General features: G+C 41.1%; 2 protein-coding genes across 3 annotated transcripts in view; both read right to left on the reverse strand.

Moving 5' to 3' along the window:
- cmya5 (cardiomyopathy associated 5) overlaps positions 1-4,206 on the reverse strand; it is a 75,122-nt gene extending 70,916 nt beyond the window's left edge. Inside the window, exon 1 of the mRNA XM_039758375.1 lies at positions 3,952-4,206. Coding sequence (XP_039614309.1) covers positions 3,952-4,073 — 122 coding nt within the window. The 5' untranslated portion in view covers positions 4,074-4,206. The remainder of the gene's footprint in view (positions 1-3,951) is intronic.
- Positions 4,207-15,762: 11,556 nt separating this feature from the next.
- tent2 (terminal nucleotidyltransferase 2) overlaps positions 15,763-21,603 on the reverse strand; it is a 65,455-nt gene continuing 59,614 nt past the window's right edge. For both annotated transcript variants that reach the window (XM_039758376.1, XM_039758378.1), the window contains exon 15: positions 15,763-16,514. In XM_039758376.1, the coding sequence (XP_039614310.1) occupies positions 16,440-16,514 (75 nt within the window). In that variant the 3' untranslated portion in view covers positions 15,763-16,439. The remainder of the gene's footprint in view (positions 16,515-21,603) is intronic.

Raw genomic sequence — 21,603 nt, forward strand, 5'->3', positions numbered from 1 at the left:
TATACGCAGACTCATGGCTTTGGCACAAAATTCGGACCCTACCATCCGTGTGCCTCAGCAGAAATCGAGATTCGTTAGACCAAGCTACATTTCCCCAGCTTTCAACTGTCCAGTTTTGGTGGACATGTGCCCACTGCAGCCTCAGCTTTCTGTTCTTGGCTGACAGGAGTGAAACCTGACATGGTTTTCTGCAGTTCTAGCCCATATGACTCAAGGTCTGACGTTTTGTGCATTCTGAGATGCTCATCTGCTCACCACTGTTACACTGAGTCATTATCCGTTAGCCTTACTGCAGCTTGAACCAGTTCAATATTTTTCTCTAACCTTTCTCTTAATCAAGGTGTTTTTAGTCCGAATAACTGCTGCTAACTGAATGTTTTTTATTATTTGCTCCATTCTAAGTAAACTATACAGGCTGTTGTGTGTGAAAATCCCACCAGAAAATCAGCAGTTACAGGAATACTCAAACTAGCCCAACATGGTAGAAACCTCTGAAATCATGTTTCTTCTCCTTTCTGGCATTTGATCTGAACATTAACCGATACTCCTGACCTGCGCCTGCATGATATTATGCATTGCATTGCTGCCACATGATTGATGATTAGATTATTACATGGATAAGCAAGAGCACATGTTTCTAATAATTAGCTCAGTGAGTGTATGTATTTTTGTTCCCCCCCGCTCTAAGCTTAATAATAGGGGTATCATAAAGTAAATTAATGCTCACTAAGTAAAAATGATCTGGCAAAGAAGGCCACCTGCATTAAAAACAACTCCAGTTTATACAGATTATGGAAAAAAATAAACCTGTGAATGACAATGATCTTAGGAGAAAACAAAGACAAAATAATCAAAGTCTAGCCAAACCAGCCTCTCTGGATACTGAGCCCCTCCAGGACATTGTACCAGCAGATGCTGGCACATATGGATGGGCAATGTCACTCACACCACACTGATCCTAAACACAGAGAGCCATAGCTGAGTGTGCCGAGTGTCCAGATACAATTTGGCCTGACACAGCTCTAGCTCCATCATGACACATCTATGGAAAGCCTGATCACAAACAGAGTTTCAGAGAGAACAACTGCCTTCGGATATAGTGGTGCAACCACAAAAATATCACTCTTAATGTCAGCAAGATCGTATAATAAAGGATCTCAGCCATCCTGCACAGTCACCTTTCAAACTCCTCCATTCAGGACCACTGGCACTCACACTAGTAGATTCAGGGAATGTTTCACCAATAAATCTTAAGGCTGCTAATAGACAACTCCATGAGAATACCAAATGAATATTTTTGTATGTACCGTACTGTCTGCTTTGTATTTAATGAATGACGTTGTCTTTGTCTGTTACTGTTTATTGTCACAGAACTGCAGGAGACATGCAGGTAACAGTCTCATTGTGTTGTGTGCCTATGACAATAAACAAGTGTGATATCCTGAGCTCCAATATATAGAGCAAATGTTGGTGGAACTGCATGAAAAACAAAAAATCTTGAAAAACTAGATGGCATAGCATGAATAAAAATATTCTATAAATAAATAAAACCTTATTTTGTCCTGTATCATTGTTTACTTGTCAAATTGTGATTGCACTGCACAAAATGGGTATTGATACCAAAAGAATATTTCTAATCCAGTCTGTATATCAATTTGTTTAAACATCCCATATTTCACAGTAAAATGGTGGTGCAGTGGTTGGCCCTATTGCTTCATGGTTCTGGAATAACAGTTTCAAATATTTGTCTAAATTATTATTTATACAAGTCTTTCTCCCACGCTGAAGAGACATTCAGGTTAGATGAAATTACACTTCTAAGTTCCCTGCTATGAATAAGTGTTGTTGCATGAGTGAGTGTGCCCTGTGAAAACTTGGCACCACATCTCCATTCCTTCTCGTTGCCTGTTTTTGTTGGGAGAGACTCTAACACCTCAGATCCTGCTGATGCAGGATAAAGCCACTGAAAAATGGATGGACATCACCTTTCTAGCATGAACCCATTAACTTGTCTTTCATACAATAAAATTGGTACAAAAAAAAAACAAAACAGATTTTATTGTATGGAGGGGGGCACGGTGGCGAATTGCTAGCACTGCTGCCTTGCAATAAAGAGACATGCCTTCATGTCCAGGGCCCTTCCCTCTGGGTGCTCCGCTTTCCTCCCCATGCAGGTTAGCTGGACTGGTGATGCTAAATTGTCATGAGTGGGTGTATGAGGTGTACAAGAGTGTGAGTCTGCTCCCCTGCAATTGTTCCTACCTTGTCCCCAATGCTTGCTGGGAATTGTTGCTGGTTGCCTATAAACACTGTGCACACAAGCCCACATCAACATGGCGAGTGCCTTCATCAGAGAAGACCAAAGAATTATGTTGTTGCTGCACATGTGGATATCAGCTATGGATCTGCACGTGCTATAATGCATGATGACTTGGGGTACTGTAAAGTTTGCACAAGATAGATACCCAAACAACTTACTGATCTGCACAAGCTAACAACTTTCAGTGAATTTAAGCAGGTTTCACAATGAGATCTCACTACAGCATATTGTTCAGCAATGGTAGGGTCCTGCACCGGAGCGTCCATGTTTATTTGACTTCAGCTACATCAGCAACAACATTCAAAGAAGTAGTTTGTAAGCTTTTAGGTAACAATAAATACCCAAATTATAAAGAAATTGTTAAAAATGTATTAGTTAAGTTTAAGAAATTGGGTTGCAACATGAGGCTTAAAGGTCACATTTTGGAATCACATTTGGAATTTTTCCCTTAAATCTTGCAGGGATGAGTGAGGAACAGCATAAAAGATTCCATCAGGATATCAAGGACATGAAAAGAAGGTACCAAGGACGTTGGGATGTCAGCGTGATGGAGCTGGGTGATTGTGTGGTACACCACACCAACAAGTTAAGTTTTGGATCAAAAACATTTAAAAAGTGACATAAACTAGAGAAGTTACATGTTAATCAATGAATATGTATTGTTATTTTATGTACATATATGTTTAAAAATATTAAATTGGATAGAAAATGTTCATGTTAAATTGATTTGGAACATTATTTACATAAATTATGTAATTAGTTCAATTTTAATTACATTTCTTTTCTTTCTTTTTTTTTACTTAAATATGTAATTATGGAACCATCTATATTTTTGTGTTAATGTCCATAAAAATAATTGTTCACATTTAAAAGAATTTTATGCCTTTAATTCTGCAGACTTATAAACACTTTCAGAAAACAGAGGGAGGAGACAAGAGATTTGCTAGCTGGAAAATTCAGGAGGCTAACGTAACACAAATCAATCAGTAAATACATGACTGTAAACGAAGTATCAACTTGGGGTGTGCGCTTCCGTTCTTTTACACTCGATTCACTTTAGGCATAAAAAATGGTCAGGTTTGTCCAACGGGAATAGATTTCCTTTATAATCTGACCTGCTGCAGGCAAATCCGATGAAAGTTAATGGAAAGAAGCCTGCTCCTCTCCGAGCACACGTGCTGAGCTGTGGTGTCAATTTGCTTTTGGCTCTGCACATTAGCGCTAGGCTCGGTGGGATTGTTTCGCATTAAACTAAAAAAACGGCACTGCAAAGAACCCCAGCCTCTACACGAACAGGACACTTTTGACACAGACCAAAACGATTCAAATCAGCGCTTGACTCTCTTCACCAAATATGAAGAAACTCAAACGGAATCAGAATGCGTGACATCTGCACTGCTTCTCTTAGCGTGTGTGACAAATGGCAAAAGAGTAGTTTACAGCTTTAAATAGAGACAAGCCCCAGACGCTACTATCCATCCTCACATATCACTTCTGTGACATGTGATCCAAAGTTATTAGTTACTTGAAATGCTCATATTTATATCTAATCACATGAACACAATAGCCAACTTTAAATAGATTGACAGACATATAAATTATTTCTGTGATCACTCTTTCGGATCTCTTACCTGTTCGCCAACTCGGCCACCTCTTCAGTTTCCATCGATCCAGCAGGACCTGACGCATCTTCGATCGAGAAGGAAATCTCGGGATCGATCTTGTCGCATTCTTCACGAAAGCAAGACTCCATTGTGCATCACACGTATTCCTCTTATTTATTTTTTAACAAAATTTAAGTCCAGTTTAATCCTCCAGAGAGTAGCTCCGTGTCCGTGTCATTCCTAAGGGAGCAGAAATCCTGACTCAGGAGAGCCTTTAAATAGAAATCAAGTTGCGTTTAGTTTTTTGTGACTCCGTGAAATGCTGGCGCACGGCAGTCACTGGGTCTTATCGCCCTGGGGCTTTCGGACCCGATGTTTCCCCAAGATAACGATGTTTAATGATCCCATTACAACAACGAGCTCAGGTTTCATTGGACGTATGTAACCAGTGTATTGGAATTTCTATTACCACCCTCAGGGGAGTTAGAATAGCGACGTATGGCGGCGCAGTGGTTAGCGTGGTTGCTGTCTCAAAGCTCCAGCGTCATGGGCTCATCTTCATACTATGTGTTTACATGTTGATAAAGAAACAAGTAAAAAAGAATTTCACTGCAGTTTGTACAAATGACAGTACTTCTACCAGGGGTGTCTAAAGTACCCAACAGCAATATTTGAGAAAAAGTGGGGTCACCTTTCTGTAAAATGACTTAAGAAAAAGTTAATATTTCCCATGAGCAAATTATTTAAGCACAAGTTTTAAAGTATCTGATATTAACTGAAGGTAACTGAAGGATATTTACTGCAACTCGCTGTATTCTGGGATTAGCAAATCAGTTGGTCCAGAATGCTGCCGCTCTCTTTCTAGTTGGGGCAAGAAAGTCTGATTCTGTTTCTCCAATATTAGCTTCCTTACACTGGCTGCCTGTCAGTTTTCGAATTGATTTTAAAATTTTGTTGCTAGTTTTTAAATATTTACATGGGCTTTCTCCTGCCTATTTATCAGAATTGTGTGTTTTACACGAGCCACCCAGAGTGCTTAGATTTTCTGGTCGGTTGTCTCTTGTTGTCCCTCGTACCAAGTGTAAATCTAAGGGGCACAGACAGGGCTTTTACAGCTGCTGCCCCTCACCTGTGGAACTCTTTACCTCTTCACATAAAGGAGTCGTCTACAATTGAACTGTTCAAGACGAGGTTAAAGACTCATTTCTATTCACTTGCATTCCGTGACCTTCAGTAGTACTGATGATTTCCTCATTGTGATTATGTAACATTACTTCTATTTATTATTTATTTTATTTATGTTTAATTTATTTTACTTCTATTTATGTTTTTTATGTTAATTGTATGTTTTTTCCGTCTTTTATTGTAAAGCACTTTGGCCACAGCATTCCTATGTTGTTTTAAATGTGCTATATAAATAAAGTTGACATTGACATTGCCAAGGTAAGTAACCGTGGTAAAGTTAGCTTGACATTCGTTTGACATTCAGACTTTGAAGTTTCGCATCACCGTAACGAAAATAGCAATGTAATTAAAATTCGCATTTTGCCAGAGTTTCTCCCGAAGCGTTCCTTTCTTTTTCCAGAAATGTCCCTATTTTTTGTTAAAATCAAAAACAGCTATCTAAACGCAATAAAAATCCGAAATCGGCCCGAAATGGGTGCAAAATACACAAAAACGCGGTAACAATGTATATAATACCACTTGTGAATTTTGTGACAGCCTTTACATTTTTTTGTGAACACTGCTGCTTGTTTTTATATATTTCATTTAAAATAACGTATAATTCTCACAAATGTAAAGTCTAAAGATAAAGCAGACATCAATGCAATTTTTTTGAAGGTCAATGTCTAATGTGCATTTCACAAATTATACTTTGCCAACAAATGATTTACAAAAGACCCCCGATCTCTGCAGCCTGGCTCTACAGCCTCGCTTGTCAAACAGAACGCATGCATTTCAAAATAAAAGACCAAATGATAACATGACAGTATTACAAGCCGTCAATTTAAAAAAAAAAAGCAATTTTGGATTGATTTATGCTTTAGGTGGCGCAGTGGTAGCGCTGCTGCCTCGCAGTTAGGAGACCTGGGTTCGCTTCCCAGGTCCTCCCTGCGTGGAGTTTGCATGTTCTCCCCGTGTCTGCGTGGGTTTCCTCCCACAGTCCAAAGACATGCAGGTTAGGTGCATTGGCGATCCTAAATTGTGCTTGGTGTGAAGGTGTGTGTGCCCTGCGGTGGGCTTGTTAGCTGGGATTGGCTCCAGCAGCCCCCCGTGACTCTGTAGTTAGGATATAGCGGACTGGATAATGGATGGATGTCTAGTTTTATCTTTTACGCATGTTAATTTACTTCGGTGTACGTTATGCTTTATTTTTAAAAAGTATAAAAAATAATCAGTATTGTTCACACAAAATGTAAAGGCTGTCACAAAATTCACAAGTAGACTTCTATACATTGGTGCCGATTTTAGGAGTATTCTGCAATGATTTCTGATCGATTTCGGACATGTATTGCGTTTTGAGAGTTATTTTTGATTTAAAAAAGACATTTCTGGAAAAAAATGAGAGCTTGTGAACACATTGTGGGAAAAATGTGAATTACTCCATAGCTGGTTTTAATTGCATTGCTATTTTTGTTTCGGAGGTGTGAAGACTCAAAAGTCCGAAGAATAAACGAATGTTGAACGTCAAGTAAATGTTGGATCTTTTCGTCTTTTATATATAATCCAAAGAACGTCCAACAAATCTAAAGCATTTCAGGCGAACTTCTTTTTGCGTATGAGTCGTATGACAATCACAAAAGCAGAAGCCTTTAAAGCAGAGACATTCATATTGTTGTCTTATAATTCAGTGGTGTAATCGCTAAAAATTAGAGGCGTGCAGGCTTCCTGAAAACCCCTTTGAAAAGTGCATTTTCGTAACACAAACACCTAATTGCAGTTATTTTAAGGGAAAAGCATTTTAAGCGTTTCTGGCTGGCCTCCGTTTTTGTTCAAACTACACCGAACTAAATGGAACTTGACAGAATGAGTTTATCCCAAATAGGACTTTGCCCAACATTAAATAATTTTGAATAAAGCACTTTACCTAGACCTTACCACTTGCAGTTTCACAGTTAAAGGAATGTCTTTTCCATGTCTTTCACACTGTAAGCCGTGATGCCCAGGATAAGGTGTGAAGACAAGTGAGCAACACACGTGACACGGTGAGTTTGAGCGCGCAAAGCACACCTCAGCGCGGTCTGCCGCTCCAGCCCCGCCCCTTTCGGAAGGCTGCTATTGTACAGGTACTGTACATCTTTACAAAATTTGAATCATCTATCTGTAATTATAACCATAGTTTACTTGAAACTTCCCTAAAGTATTCCAGTACCACTTCCGGTTTTGTGATTTTTCTCAAATTTCATATCTACTTATTTTTGATATAAAGCAGGAATACAAATTCTCATTGACCTACGTCAAAGCATTTTCCTCGAGTTATCGTGTTTAAACACAGACAGACAACATTTCAGAACTGGGATTTTCACACTCAGGAAGGTTTAAAACGTCAAGATTCATCAAAATCTCGATGTCGGATTTTTTTTTAAATTGCTAAACTTTCTCTATACTATGTTTACAAGAAAGTAATCAATAAATCTATAGGATCTTATAAAATAGATATTAATTAGTAGAAAATAACATCTTTATAATGCAATATTATACTGTTAAATCTCTAAAGATGAGTCCAGTGATAAGGTCAGATGGCCAGGAAGACAGAAAAAACAAATAAGGTAAGCTGGAGAAAAAGTTTAACGTTTTCAGAAGCTCAAGAAATGTTTTAACAACTTTCAGCAACAAGCCCCCTCAGCCCTTCATTCCAAGGTGTCCTACAGGCACAATGCATTTCTTTCCATTGTTCAACAGCCAGAACGTTGTCAGGTAAACTGACTCACTTATAGCCGTGTTATAGCTCAGTAGTGGAGACTGAGCCATCTGTATTGTTATGATGCCTTTTCATAATGACCCCTCACTCCAAGGTCTGTTGCACATACCGGACACTTCTTATTTTATTTTTACAGTCAAAGCATTAACAGGATTACTGACTCACTCAGGGTCACCTTAAGGGCCATTGAAGGGAACCGAGCCATGAATCTTGTTGTTTAGAATCTGAACTTTCCACTTTGAATTTCATTCCAAGATACAGTATGTTACCGTGCAGTTCTTTCCATTTTCATACAGCAGAAATGATAGGATTAGTGAATTGGGGCCATACTGTGCAACAGTGGTGGCAGCAAAACAATCAGTGCTGTGGACTAGAACCAAATGTTTTAAAAGATAGATAGATAGATAGATATGAATGGCACTATATGATAGATAGATAGATAGATAGATAGATAGATAGATAGATAGATAGATAGATAGATAGATATGAATGGCACTATATGATAGATAGATAGATAGATAGATATGAAAGGCACTATATGACAGACAGACAGACAGACAGATAGATAGATAGATAGATAGATAGATAGATAGATAGATAGATAGATATGAATGGCACTATATGATAGATAGATAGATATGAAGGGCACTTTATGATAGATAGATAGATAGATAGATAGATAGATAGATAGATAGATAGATAGATAGATAGATAGATATGAATGGCACTATATGATAGATAGATAGATAGATAGATAGATAGATAGATAGATAGATAGATATGAAAGGCACTATATAATAGAGAGAGAGAAAGACAGAGACAGACAGACAGACAGACAGACAGACAGATAGATAGATAGATAGATAGATAGATAGATAGATAGATAGATAGATAGATATGAAGGGCACTTTATGATAGATAGATAGATAGATAGATAGATAGATAGATAGATAGATAGATAGATAGATAGATGAAAGGCACTATATAATAGATAGATAGATAGATAGATAGATAGATAGATAGATAGATAGATAGATAGATAGATAGATAGATAGATATGAATGGCACTATATGATAGATAGATAGATAGATAGATAGATAGATAGATAGATAGATAGATAGATAGATAGATAGAAACATAATTTGTTTAATGGGGGAAATGTAGCTTTTTAAAGAAGCTCAATAACTATTATAAGAAATATCAACACCGACCCCCCTAAATTCAGGCACTTAGCAGTTCTTTTCATATTTCTACAACATTGACAGATGACTTAATTCACTCAGGGTCACTCTGTGGGTCGGTGGTCAGGACTCATATTGAAGCCTTGCTGTTTACAATTTAATATTTTGGCCACTTTGATTACTCTGCATGTTTGAAGTGGACATTCTACATCTGGGATGAGCCTCAGAAAGATCAAAAGTTTTCTGTCTTTAAATGTCACCAAGCAGATTTTAGATTTACAGATCCAAAACAACAATGGTATACAAAGCAGAGGTGGAGGGAGACAATGAGTTGAGAACACCCACCAGCTGGGGTTCCACATGGAAGGGAGTACTCTAAGAGGTATGAGATGACACCCCACCAGCAGTTGACCAATAATCTCCACCTATGTCAGTTTATTCATACATTTTCCAAGCCCATTGTGGTACAAATTTCCATCCCTTCCCACTTGACTTGCTCCCTACCCTAGCACTAGTGCAGCCGGAGTGAATGCTCCTCAGACTTCTCCCATTAATCCGTGGCATTGCAGTTTGATGTGGTGTGTCAGGCCCCTGCAGACTCAGAAGCTGCTGGACGGCATGCCTGTTAAGTGAAACCTAAACCAGAGCCAGAGCAGCTAAAAACAAGTTCAAGGATGGGACGCGTGAAATAATATAACTGATGAACTTAACTGCAGACTGCCTGCCCCTTATGAAACTACGTGTTTCTTAAATATAACAAACTTCCTCATTAGCAATTTAGTAGATTTTATTAACTGAGGTGACTCTGTTAAGATCAGGAATTATCATTAATTCAATTGAGTTTATTTTAGTATACTGCTGTTTACTGAGCGTAGATGCAAAGCACTGTGGCAAATTCATAGGCAGATATACAAATACAAACGTTACAAATTAGTAACTAACTAAAGATACAGATTTGTTTAAACACAGAGGAAAAAACTTGCCAGCAGCCATACCACATGCATGTTTGGGACCAGCTAGTACTTGTATGGTAGACCATCTAGGAAAAGCTTGGGCTGCTACTGGAAGTGATGTTGGTGAGGCCAGCAGGGGGCACCTACCCCATGGTCTTTTTGTGGATCTCAATGCCCCGGTGCAGTGACGGGAACACTGTGCTGTAAAAAATGGTGCCATCCGTCAGATAAAATCTAAAACCAAAGTCTTCACTTTCTGTGGCCATAAAGATCCCTGGGCAGATTTTCACTCAACCACTCCACTCTGCCTTTCATACACGTTGCGTCACTCTACCGATTGTTTTTCTCTTCATCTTTTGTTTTTAACTGTCCCCTTCTTCATGGACTCAGACCTTTGTATGCTTGGTGTAGGAGCTACGCTACTCCAGCCACAGAGCTGCCAAGCAGGGACGGCTGTTCAGATCTCCCACTGGCATGTTAATAATTAATTATGCCATTCTCCCATTAAGCACTCTGTGTCTAAATGTCTTTCCTTCACACACACACACACCTACACTCATGAATCCGAGTTGCACTTACTTTAAAAACTGCACACCACCATTATGCCATTATTTCGTGGCACACCATGTCACAGGGGTTCACAGACAGTTCTAACAGACACAGAGTCCTGGAGACCTCAGACAAGCAGCTGACTACCCCCTCCTGGACATCCTATAGTAGAGTCTGTGCTGGGCCAGCCAGTCTGACACCAGAGTCATTACATCTGAGGATTCCAAAACTCCCAGTATCTTAGATGAGTTTATAATGGGCAGGAGCACAACAACACTAAATGCCACATCACAATACCAAGAAGAAAAACAGAATAGAGGAGGGTTAGTGACAAGATTTATAAATATTTTATTACTTATATTTTGTTACAAATGATTCAAACAGAGATGTCATATGCACAGATAATCAGCAGCTCTAGGCAGGGTATGCTGGACTAAAGTCTGAGTCTTCAGCCTGATTTAAAAGCTGAGACTGAAGGGACATCTCTTATAGTAGCAGGCAGGCCATCCCACAGCTTCAGGGCCCTGTAACTAAAACCTTGACCTCCCTCTGTTATTTTATTAATCTTTGGAAACTTAAGTAGACCAGCATCTTAAATTTTTAATGTGCACTCAGGTTTATAAGTAATGATACACTGAGATACATAATCAGGCCCTTGGCCATTTAAGGCTTTGTAAGTTAAAAGGAGCATTTTGAAATCAGCCCTGAACCTAACAGGGAGCCAGTGCAAGGACTTGAGAACTGGAGTTACGTGTTCAAAGTTCCTGGCTTTTGTAATACTTCTTGCAGTAGCTTTTTAAATTAACTATAAGCTGCATAAAGAACGATTTGAACAGCCAGTGAATTAACTCAATGCAGTAGTCAGTCCTACTAAAAATAAAGGCATGGATTAATTTCTCAGTATCCTCCATACTTAAAAATATTAGAAAATTAAGATAGTTTAAGCTGGAAAAATTTGTAAACACATTAAGAATATAAAAAATGTAACTAACAACCAGAGACCATTCAGTCCAATAACTGCATTTCTTTAGCAACTGTACTGTAGCACTGTAGCTATTTGTTTTGCTAATCTATTCTAATACTTCTTTAAGGTTATCAAGGTTTCTGCTTCAACTCTATGTCCCTGTAGTTTGTTCCAGAGTCCCTCAACTATATGAGTGAAGAAGTGCTTCCTAGCTTCAGTCCCAAATGCACTTCTCCTTAACTTCCACTAGCATCCCGATGTACATCACTCAACGTTAAGTTGAAAGCATTCTGCTGGATCTACTTCATCAATGTCTCTGAGAATTTTGAAAACATGGATCAGATCCCGACACAGTCTACTCTACAGGAGACTAAAGAGGCTCAGTTCTCCTCCTCAGACTTCTCCCATTAATCTCCTCCTTGAACCGTCACCTTATCGTGGTGGAGGGGTTTGCATGTCCCAATGATCCTAGGAGCTATGTTGTCCGGGGCTTTATGCCCCTGGTAGGGCCACCCAAGGCAAACTGGTCCTAGGTGAGGGATGAGACAAAGAGCGGTTCAATAAACCTCTAATGAAGAATAAAAACCTTGGACGACGTTTTCCCTTGCCCGACGGGTCACAGGGGCCCCTCTGGAGCCAGGCCTGGAGGTGGGGCTCGATGGCGAGCGCCTGGTGGCCGGGCACAGCCCGAAGAGGTAACGTGGGTCCTCCTCCCCATGGGCTCACCACCTATGGGAGGGGCCAAGGAGGTTGGGTGCAGTGTGAGTTGGGTGGTGGCCGAAGGCGGGGACCTTGGCGGTCTGATCCTCGGCTACAGAAACTGGGTCTTGGGACGTGGAATGTCACCTCTCTGAAGGGGAAGGAGCCTGAGCTAGTGCGCGAGGTCGAGAGGTTCCGCTAGATATAGTTGGACTCACCTCGACGCACAGCTTGGACTCTGGAACCAATCTTCTTGAGAGGGGCTGGACTCTCTACCACTTTGGAGTTGCCCCGTGAGAGGCCGAGCAGGTGTGGGCATACTTATTTCCCCCTGACTCGGAGCCTGTGCATTGGGGTTTACCCCGGTGGACGAGAGGGTGGCCTCCCTCCGCCTTCGGGTGGGGAAGGGTCCTGACTGTTGTTTGTGCGTATGCCAACAGCAGTTTGGAGTATCCACCCTTTTGGAGTCTCTGGAGGGTTGCTAGAGGGCATACCTTCTGGGATTCCCTCGCTTTGCTGGGAGACTTCAATGCTCACGTGGGCAATGACAGTGAGACCTGGAAGGGCGTGATTGGGAGGAATGGCCCCGATCTGAACCCGAGCGTGTTTTGTTATTGGACTTCTGTGCTCGCCACGGATTGTCCATAACGAACACCATGTTCAAGCATAAGGGTGTTCATATGTGCACTTGGCACCAGGACACCCTAGGCCTCAGGTCGATGATCGACTTTGTGGTCGTGTCGCCGGACTTGCGCCATATGTCTTGGACACTCGGGTGAAGAGAGGGGCGGAGCTGTCAACTGATCACCACCTGGTGGTGAGTTGGCTTCGATGGTGGGGAAGATGCCGTCAGACCTGGTAGGCCCAAACGTGTTGTGAGGGTCTGCTGGGAACGGCTGGCAGAGTCCCCTGTCAGAAGTAGCTTCAACTCCCACCTCCGCAGAACTTCAACCACGCCCCGAGGGAGGTGGGGACATTGAGTCCAATGGGCCATGTTCCGTGCCTCTATTGTTGAGGCGGCTGACCGGAGCTGTGGCCGCAAGGTGGTCGGTGCCTGTCGTGGCGGCAATCCCGAACCCGCTGGTGGACACCGCGTGAGGGATGCCGTCAAGCTGAAGAAGGAGTCCTATAGGACTTTTTGTCCTGTGGGTCTCTGGAGGCAGCTGATAGGTACCGCAGGCCAAGCGAACGCTGCTTCGTTGTTGCTGAGGCAAAACTCGGGCATGGGAGGAGTTTGGAGAGGCCATGGAGAACACTTTGGACGGCTTCGAGGAGATTCTGGTCCACCGTCCGCGCCTCAGGAGGGAAAGCAGTGCAGTGTCAACACCGTATATGGTGGGGATGGTGCGCTGCTGACCTCACTTCGACGCTGTGGGTCGGTGGGAGGAGTACTCAAGACCTCCTCAATCCCACTAACATGCCTTCCACGAGGAAGCAGAGCCTGGGGACTCTGAGGTGGGCTCTCCCATCTCTGGGACTGAAGTCACCGAGGTGGTCAAAAAACTCCTTGGTGGCAGGGCCCCGGGGTGGATGAGATACCCCGAGTTCCTTAAGGCTCTGGATGTTGTAGGACTGTCTTGGTTGACACGCCTCTGCAACATCGCATGGACATCGGGACAGTGCCTCTGGATTGGCAGACCGGGGTGGTGGTCCCCTCTTTAAAAGGGGACCGGAGGGTGTGTTCCAACTATAGAGGGATCACACTCCTCAGCCTCCCTGGAAAAGTCTATTCGGGGGTTCTGGAGAGGAGGGTCCGTCGGATAGTCAACCTCGGATTCAGGAGGAACAGTGTGGTTTTCGCCCTGGTCGCGAACAGTGGACCAGCTCTTCACCCTTAGCAGAGTCCTGGAGGGTGCATGGGAGTTTGCCCGACCGGTCTACATGTGTTTTGTGGACTTGGAAAAGGCATTCGACCGTGTCCCTCGGGCAATCCTGTGGGGGGTGCTCCGGGAGTATGGGGTACCGGACCCCCTGATAAGAGCTGTTCGGTCTCTGTACAACCGTGTCAGAGCTTGGTCGCATTGCCGCAGTAAGTCGAGCCCGTTTCCAGTGAGAGTTGGACTCCGCCAGGGCTGCCCTTTGTCACCGATTCTGTTCATAACTTTTATGGACAGAATTTCTAGGCGCAGCCAGGGTGTTGAAGGGGTCCGGTTTGGTGGACTCAGGATTGGGTCACTGCTTTTTGCAGATGATGTTGTCCCGTTTGCTTCATCAGGCCGTGATCTTCAGTTCTCTCTGGATCGGTTCGCAGCTGAGTGTGAAGCGGCTGGGATGAGAATCAGCACCTCCAAATCCGAGAGCATGGTCCTCAGCCGGAAAAGGGTGGAGTGCCCTCTCAGGGTTGGGGGAGAGATCCAAGCGGCTGAAATGAGTTTCCTCCGCAGGGTGTCTGGGCTTTCCCTTAAAGATAGGGTGAGAAGCTCAGTCATCCGGGAGGGGCTCCGCATCGTTAGGAGTCAGATGAGGTGGCTCGGGCATCTGATCAGGATGCCTCCTGGACGCCTCCCTGGTGAGGTGTTCCGGGCACGTCCAACCGGGAGGAGGCCCCGGGGAAGACCCAGGACACGCTGGAGGGACTGTCTCCCGGCTGGCCTGGGAACGCCTTGGGATTCTACCGGAAGAGCTGGAAGAAGTGGTCGGGGAGAGGGAAGTCTGGGCCTCTCTGCTCAAGCTGTTACCCCCGCGACCCGACCTCGGATAAGCGGAAGAGGATGGAGGGATGGATGAGTTCTCCGAGTCTGTCAGAGTACGGAATGCCCTTAAGTCCTGGGATGCACTTGGATGTTCTCCTTTGCACAGCTTCAAGTGCTGCTATGTCTTTCTTGAAGTGTGGGGGCCAGAGCTATACACGATACTCCAATAACATGTTATATAGTTGTACATGAATGTAAACTCCAATGACTATAACCAAGACACCACACTCAAGAGCTCTTTTATGTGTTGAGAATTAAGGGAACAACTGAGCAATCACAGTCACCTGGCACTCATTTGTCACAGTACTTCTGGGTGACTAAACAAAACAAATGTCACTTTTACCAGTATTGTTGATGTTGTACGTAAAACATCACCCAGTAATAAAAGCGGATAATCATCTTTTAAACATGGAATACACCATAGTGTGTGTATATATTATATATTACATGCATACATACATACACACAGACTGTGTGAACAGATAATCAGAAATAAAAAAAATTGGTTTTAACCCGAAAGTAAAATGGTTATTAAAATATTTATCATATAAATGAGCAGTACAATCAATTAAAAGGCAATTGCTATTATGCAAACATGTTTATTTCCATTGTTTAATTTCAAAATGCATAAATTCTAATCAAACTTACACAACATATAAAAAGAAAAGTCACCACAAAACAAACAACAGTAAATTACAACATAAATAAATTTCATGTGATAAAACAAGAGGTTTACAAATTTTGAGATAAAGGCTGCAGAAAAGCAGACTACCTCAGAGAAACAAAAAAAAAAACAAAACGTATTTTTCAAAATGCTGAAGATTCTAGAACTTTACTTTGAACAAATTACATGTAAGGACCCGTTTTCGTTTTGCATCTGGACCACATGCTTGTATCATTTTAATAGCAGCTCCTTATAATACCTGGACCATCACCAGAACCATAATTGATTATCTATTTCATAAATAAGCTTAGCGAGTTTATGACTATTTATGTAAAAATAAATAGTAGCATGTTGGTTAGAACACAATCTTGTATATTAAATACAAGACTTAATTGAAAATAATCTTTGTGAAGATGGGCCAGATAACATAGCCAATCACAAAATGTGCAAGTATAAGAAATAAAGCTGAAGATGACCACCATCTTGGAGGGCCGAGATATCATACTACACTGTGCAGAAGACCATATTTGACAAAGAGCAGACTGTACCAATGTATACTACAGCCCGATTTCTGCCGACATATTTTACCAAGTGATAAAAAGAATGTTCTAATACGGTAGCAGATTTTTTTTTTTTAACATCTTTCTTTTGGTAACAGTGATTAATTAGCACATATCACTACATCATTTGTATTTTCTGTCTTTGAAAGTAGGCCACCTGCATCTGCAATTGTTTTCATCAAAAAAATCAAGACTGGCACTTCGATAGGTTGAATAAGACAGCAAATGTGCCATCATCATCTGAAAAGAAGATGAACCCATTCGGCGGTCCAGCATTTACGTATTTTGTCCTGTCGCCCACATTGATATGAAGAGCATCCATCAGATTGCTATCTTTTCTGTATTGTTGCTCTTACTGGTAGAATGGCATTTAGATCTTTCTTTGCTCGCAATTTTTGCCAGGACTAAAAAAAAAAACAAACAAAAAAACATAAATACACATCATCAACATTTACATAAGCATCAGACATTATTAAAAAGCTAACAATTTTATAAAGTCATAAGGGTAAAAAGGAAACCACCAAGGATTGTTAAAATTTTTAATTTCACTAAAAGCCAAATCAATTACTATTAAGAACAGTCCATCCAATTAATAAGACTGAAAAAGAGATGAACAAAAACAAAAAAAAAACAAATATGTTATTAAATATTTAAGATTTGATAAGGACCACTTATGACCATATCACATTACATGAATCTTCTAGGGATTTTCAGTCTTAGGCTTTATTTACACAACTATTTGACAGTCGCCAGCTGTGGTGGCTCCTGTGACCGCCAGTCTTACAGTTTGAAAGTCAATGAATAGTCCTGACAAAAAAATCAACCAGGTATCAATAGTTTGATATCCAGTGTGTATATTATATGTACAGGGTATATCATTCAGCTGGAGAAAATGAAGGGAATAAATATATGTAAAAAATGAAGAAAAAGCACAGTCTTCATCATATCTGTGGTTCAATGTATTATTGTAATGCCTTATTCTTAAAAACACAATGAACCAAATTTATTACATAAAACTATAAATCTGAAAGGACATAAATGAGAAGTCAGTTTGATCAATTGTGACAAGGTCATGGTCCACATATATTTTAGTAACACTTACTCTGATTGAGACAGGTTAAAAGAAAAGTAAAAAGAACTGTGTCACTATGCATACTCATAGTATACTATAGTTAAAGCTACAGTTTTTTTGTTTTTAATACTGGTACAACTCATCCAAATCATGACAAAATATGTTTATTATTTAACTGCTTTCATTTACTTTAATATTGAGTATATATAAATAAGAGCATATTTTACAAAATAGGCTATGCTTCTACACAGGGCCAATTAATTATATGCAAAAAAGATGTTGGTCTGTTATGTAATGCATTTTAACAACTCACCGCTATACATATACAATAAAAGTACAGTTGTCAATTAAAGTAATAATCAACATTTTCAAAGTCCTAAAAAGTACACAGCTGCTTTTGACTGGAAAACTATAATCTCTTCCTAGAATAACCCGATACTGCTAGTATGATCAGAACAGAACGGGTGTTAAGGGAAATATGAGCGCATATACAACAGATTGCAAGAAAAAACAAAACAAAAAAACTAGAAAAAGTTCAATGGTCCTGCTCATGTTATCTAAAATCCAAGACTTGGAAAAAGCAAAACAAATGTGGATTGACTGAGGAAAAGACCTTTTGCTTGTTGTACAGAGCAAATGGCTTTAACTTAATCAGACACAGGTACAAATGAAGAATTATCATTTCCAAGGCGCAGTTATCCTGAAGCAGTTGTTAAAAAAAGATTTATATATACAAGGTTAGTCAAAATGAAGTATCATATTTTGCAAGGTCATTTTCCGTGAGGTAGAGGCCCTTTCATATGCAATCCCTTGTAGTTTTCAGTCTGCAACATGCCATGGTTCGGTGTGCACCACATTCTTTAAGAATAACGAATCCATCTTCACTATGCAACGCTCCCTCCGAACGCACTTTATCATTCCTCCTAATGGTGACATCCCAAATTGGAAAACGATTCTTCAGTGGGAGGCTAAATTTAGACAGATGGGTACAACAATGAACAGAAAATCTCCAGGCCTTCCTTGGACTATATGAATACCTGAAAACATCCAAGCTGTAAGGCATCAATTTTGCAGTCTCCTAGACGTTCAGCACACAAACTTGCTTCTGCCTTAGGCATTTCCAAAACATCTTTGAGGAGGATTTTGCATGAGGACCGTAATTTCCATCCATACAAAATGATAGTAGTACAGGAACTCACTGAGAGACAAAGAGCCATAGAGAGTTCTACAAAACATTCATCGAGATGCCATCATTATGTATAGTGACAAGGCACATTTCCATTTGAATGGTTGCGTAAACAAGCATAAAGGTCGCTACTGGGCTGAAACCAACCCTCGTGAACTTCAGAGACCCATGCACAGTGACTGTGTTACATTTTGGTGCAATGCTGCAGAATCTGGCATTGTAGGCCCTTACTTTTTTGAGGAGGGGAGCAACAGTCACCGTCAATTCAGAATGTTACAATGAAATGCTAGAGAACTTTTTGCAGCCCCAACTGGAAGAAGTGGATGTGGATCCATAGACATATATAGATAGACACTGCATTCATTGTGTTGCCCAGTCAATACGATACGTCAGCGCAATTGCCACATAGTGAGTGGCAAAAGTGCCATTTAAACTAATACAGGTAGACATGGAAACTGGGTTTTCTGATGAAAAAACAATAACATATAAAACAGTATCGTTTACATACAACAGATTTTGGCGAATCTTTTAAATGCAATTATTTATATCAATTTATACATTAATAATAATAATTATTATTAAATAATTCCTCCCATATATGTAACATTTCTCAAACTGCCTTCTTTAATCTCCGAAACATTTCTAGACTTCGTCCTGTTCTTACGCAACACAGCACTGAAGTATTGGTTAATGCTTGAGTCACTTCACGTATAGATCACTGTAATGCTATTCTATCTGGCATCCCACAAAAATGTATCCATCGCTTACAACTTCTTCAAAATTCTGTTGCCAGGATAATAACCTGTTTTAAATCCACTGAACATATTACACCTATTCTATCTCAACTTCACTGGCTCCCTATTCACTACTAAATACAATACAAAATACCGCTCTTAACAATTAAAGCTCTCCACAGTCTTGCTCCCTCCTACCTCACTGATCTCTTACAGACTTACACTCCCTCTCGCTCACTCAGATCCTGTAATTTGAGAGTATTCAGTCTGGCAATACGGTGCAGCCTTAGTTTGTGGAAGACAGACACACCTAAAGACATAAGCATAAAATGATGGTTGTCAATTTCAAACTGTGTTTCCTCAATGTGCCCCGTGACAAAAAAAACAAACACATAATCTGAACCAATCTCAGCCTGAACAAACTGATTGATCAAAGATACACTGACAGCTTGCCCCTAATGTCAACTGTAGGATAATACGCTCAACTATTTTGACCACCTTGACTGTACCCTCAGAAGGAATCATCAAACCTCCTTTGTTTTTTAATGTGAGCAAGAGGTAGCTTTGATCATGATACCGGTACAGCATCTGTTACCAAACTAGCACGGCACACATCACAGGACAGCTTTCTCAAAATCCCGTCTAAGGGCTACCTCCCACTGCTTCCTGAGGTGGATTTCTGTTGGAAACCTTCAAAGTTTGAGAAATGTTAACAGCTAACAACAATCTACATAGTTAGTGACTAAATACGTTTAGCCAAAACGTTGTTTGGAGGCTAACTTGAACACATAAATGCTTAGCTTTGCTAGCTTAGCCTGGTGAAGCTAAAGTTAAGATTATAAAATGAGATTTTCTAACGGCCAAATATAACAAAAACAATTGTTCAACCTTACCCATGTAATGTAATCCCCTGGGATCTGGTTTGGAACGTACAGCGGTTTGTACAGCAGCACATGCGTGGGGCATCTTTTTCCATTACTTCACTCCACAGCAGTGCCATTCGCAATAGGGCGGCAACGTTGATGTACGATGCTGCTGGTCATGCGGCGTCTAGTAATTCTCCGTCTATGAGCTGATCTCCCTATGCGGCTATGTCGGGTGGGCTTCACAAATGCTTGATCTCACTTCTCGTGGGGCTCTCTCAAGTCAAAGGTATACACACACTGACCTCAAAACCTTGAAATGGCCGAACGAATCATACGAGAGTTTAGAAATCTTCTCAAAGAGTGTACTGCTAATGATGGCCACCACTTTGAAGACATCATTTTTAAAACACAGTGAAAAAGAATCTATTATGTATACCATTTCTTGTGTTGTAATGAAATTTATTTTATCTTGCAGCATTTGTGTCGAGTTCCAGGTTAACAACCTCCACCAGTACTGTTAGTCAACAGGGCGCTGGCAGAAACTGGGCTACTGTTGGCCAAAAGAGGAGAAGGGGGGTTGGAGATGTGTCCAGAGGAAAAAGGAGAAGAGGAAGGTTAAGAGAATGGAACTGAGGGTAGGAACTTTGAATGTTGGCAGTATGACCGATACGACAAAGAGAAGTAAGGTTGATATATTGTGCGTGGAAGAGACTAAATGGAAGGGGAGTAAGGCCAGGTGGAACGGAGGTGGATTCGAAGTGTTTTATCATGGTGTGGATGGGAGGGGAAATAGAGTAGGGCTTATTCTGAAGGTACAGTATGTCAAGAGTGTTTTGGAAGTGAAAAGAGTGTCAGACAGAGTAATGAGCATGAAGCTGGCAATTGGAGGTGTTATGATGAATACTGTTAGTGCAAATGCCCCACAAATTGGGTGTGCGATGGATGAGAAAGAAGATTTCTGGAATGAGTTGGATGATGTGATGGATTTCAATGGACATGTTGGTGAAGGGAACAGAGGAGACGAAGAGGTGATGGGTAGGTATGGTGTCAAGGAGAGGAATGAAGAAAGTCAGATGATAGTGGGTTTTGCACAAAGGACGGGCATGGCTGTGGTGAATACATATTTCAAGAAGAGGGGCGAACATAGGGTGACCTACAAGAGTGGAGGAAGATGCACACAGATAGACTATATCCTATGCAGAAGATTCAATCTGAAGGAGATTAAAGACTGCAAAGTGGTGGCAGAGGAAAGTGTAGTTAGAGAGCATAGTATGGTGGTCTGTAAGATGATGTTGGAGATCAAGAAGAGGTAGTGAGAGAGAGCACAGCCAAGGATCAAATGGTAGAAGTTGTAAAAGGGAAACTGCAAGGCTGAGTTCAGGGAGGAGGTAAGACAGGCACTGGGTGGCAATGAAGAGTATTCAGACAGCTGGGAAACCAAATCAGAAGTATTAAGGGTGACAGCAAAAAGGATGCTTGGCGTGACATCTGGACAGATGAACAAGGAAAAGGAAACCTGGTGGTGGAATGGTGAAGTTCAGGAGAGTATATAGAGGAAGAGGATGGCAAAGAAGAAGTGGGATAGTCAGAGATGCAGTAAGTAGACAAAAGTACAAGGAGATAAGGCGCAAGGTG

Source organism: Polypterus senegalus, chromosome 7 (assembly GCF_016835505.1).
Source record: "Polypterus senegalus isolate Bchr_013 chromosome 7, ASM1683550v1, whole genome shotgun sequence".
NCBI classification, from domain to species: domain Eukaryota; kingdom Metazoa; phylum Chordata; class Cladistia; order Polypteriformes; family Polypteridae; genus Polypterus; species Polypterus senegalus.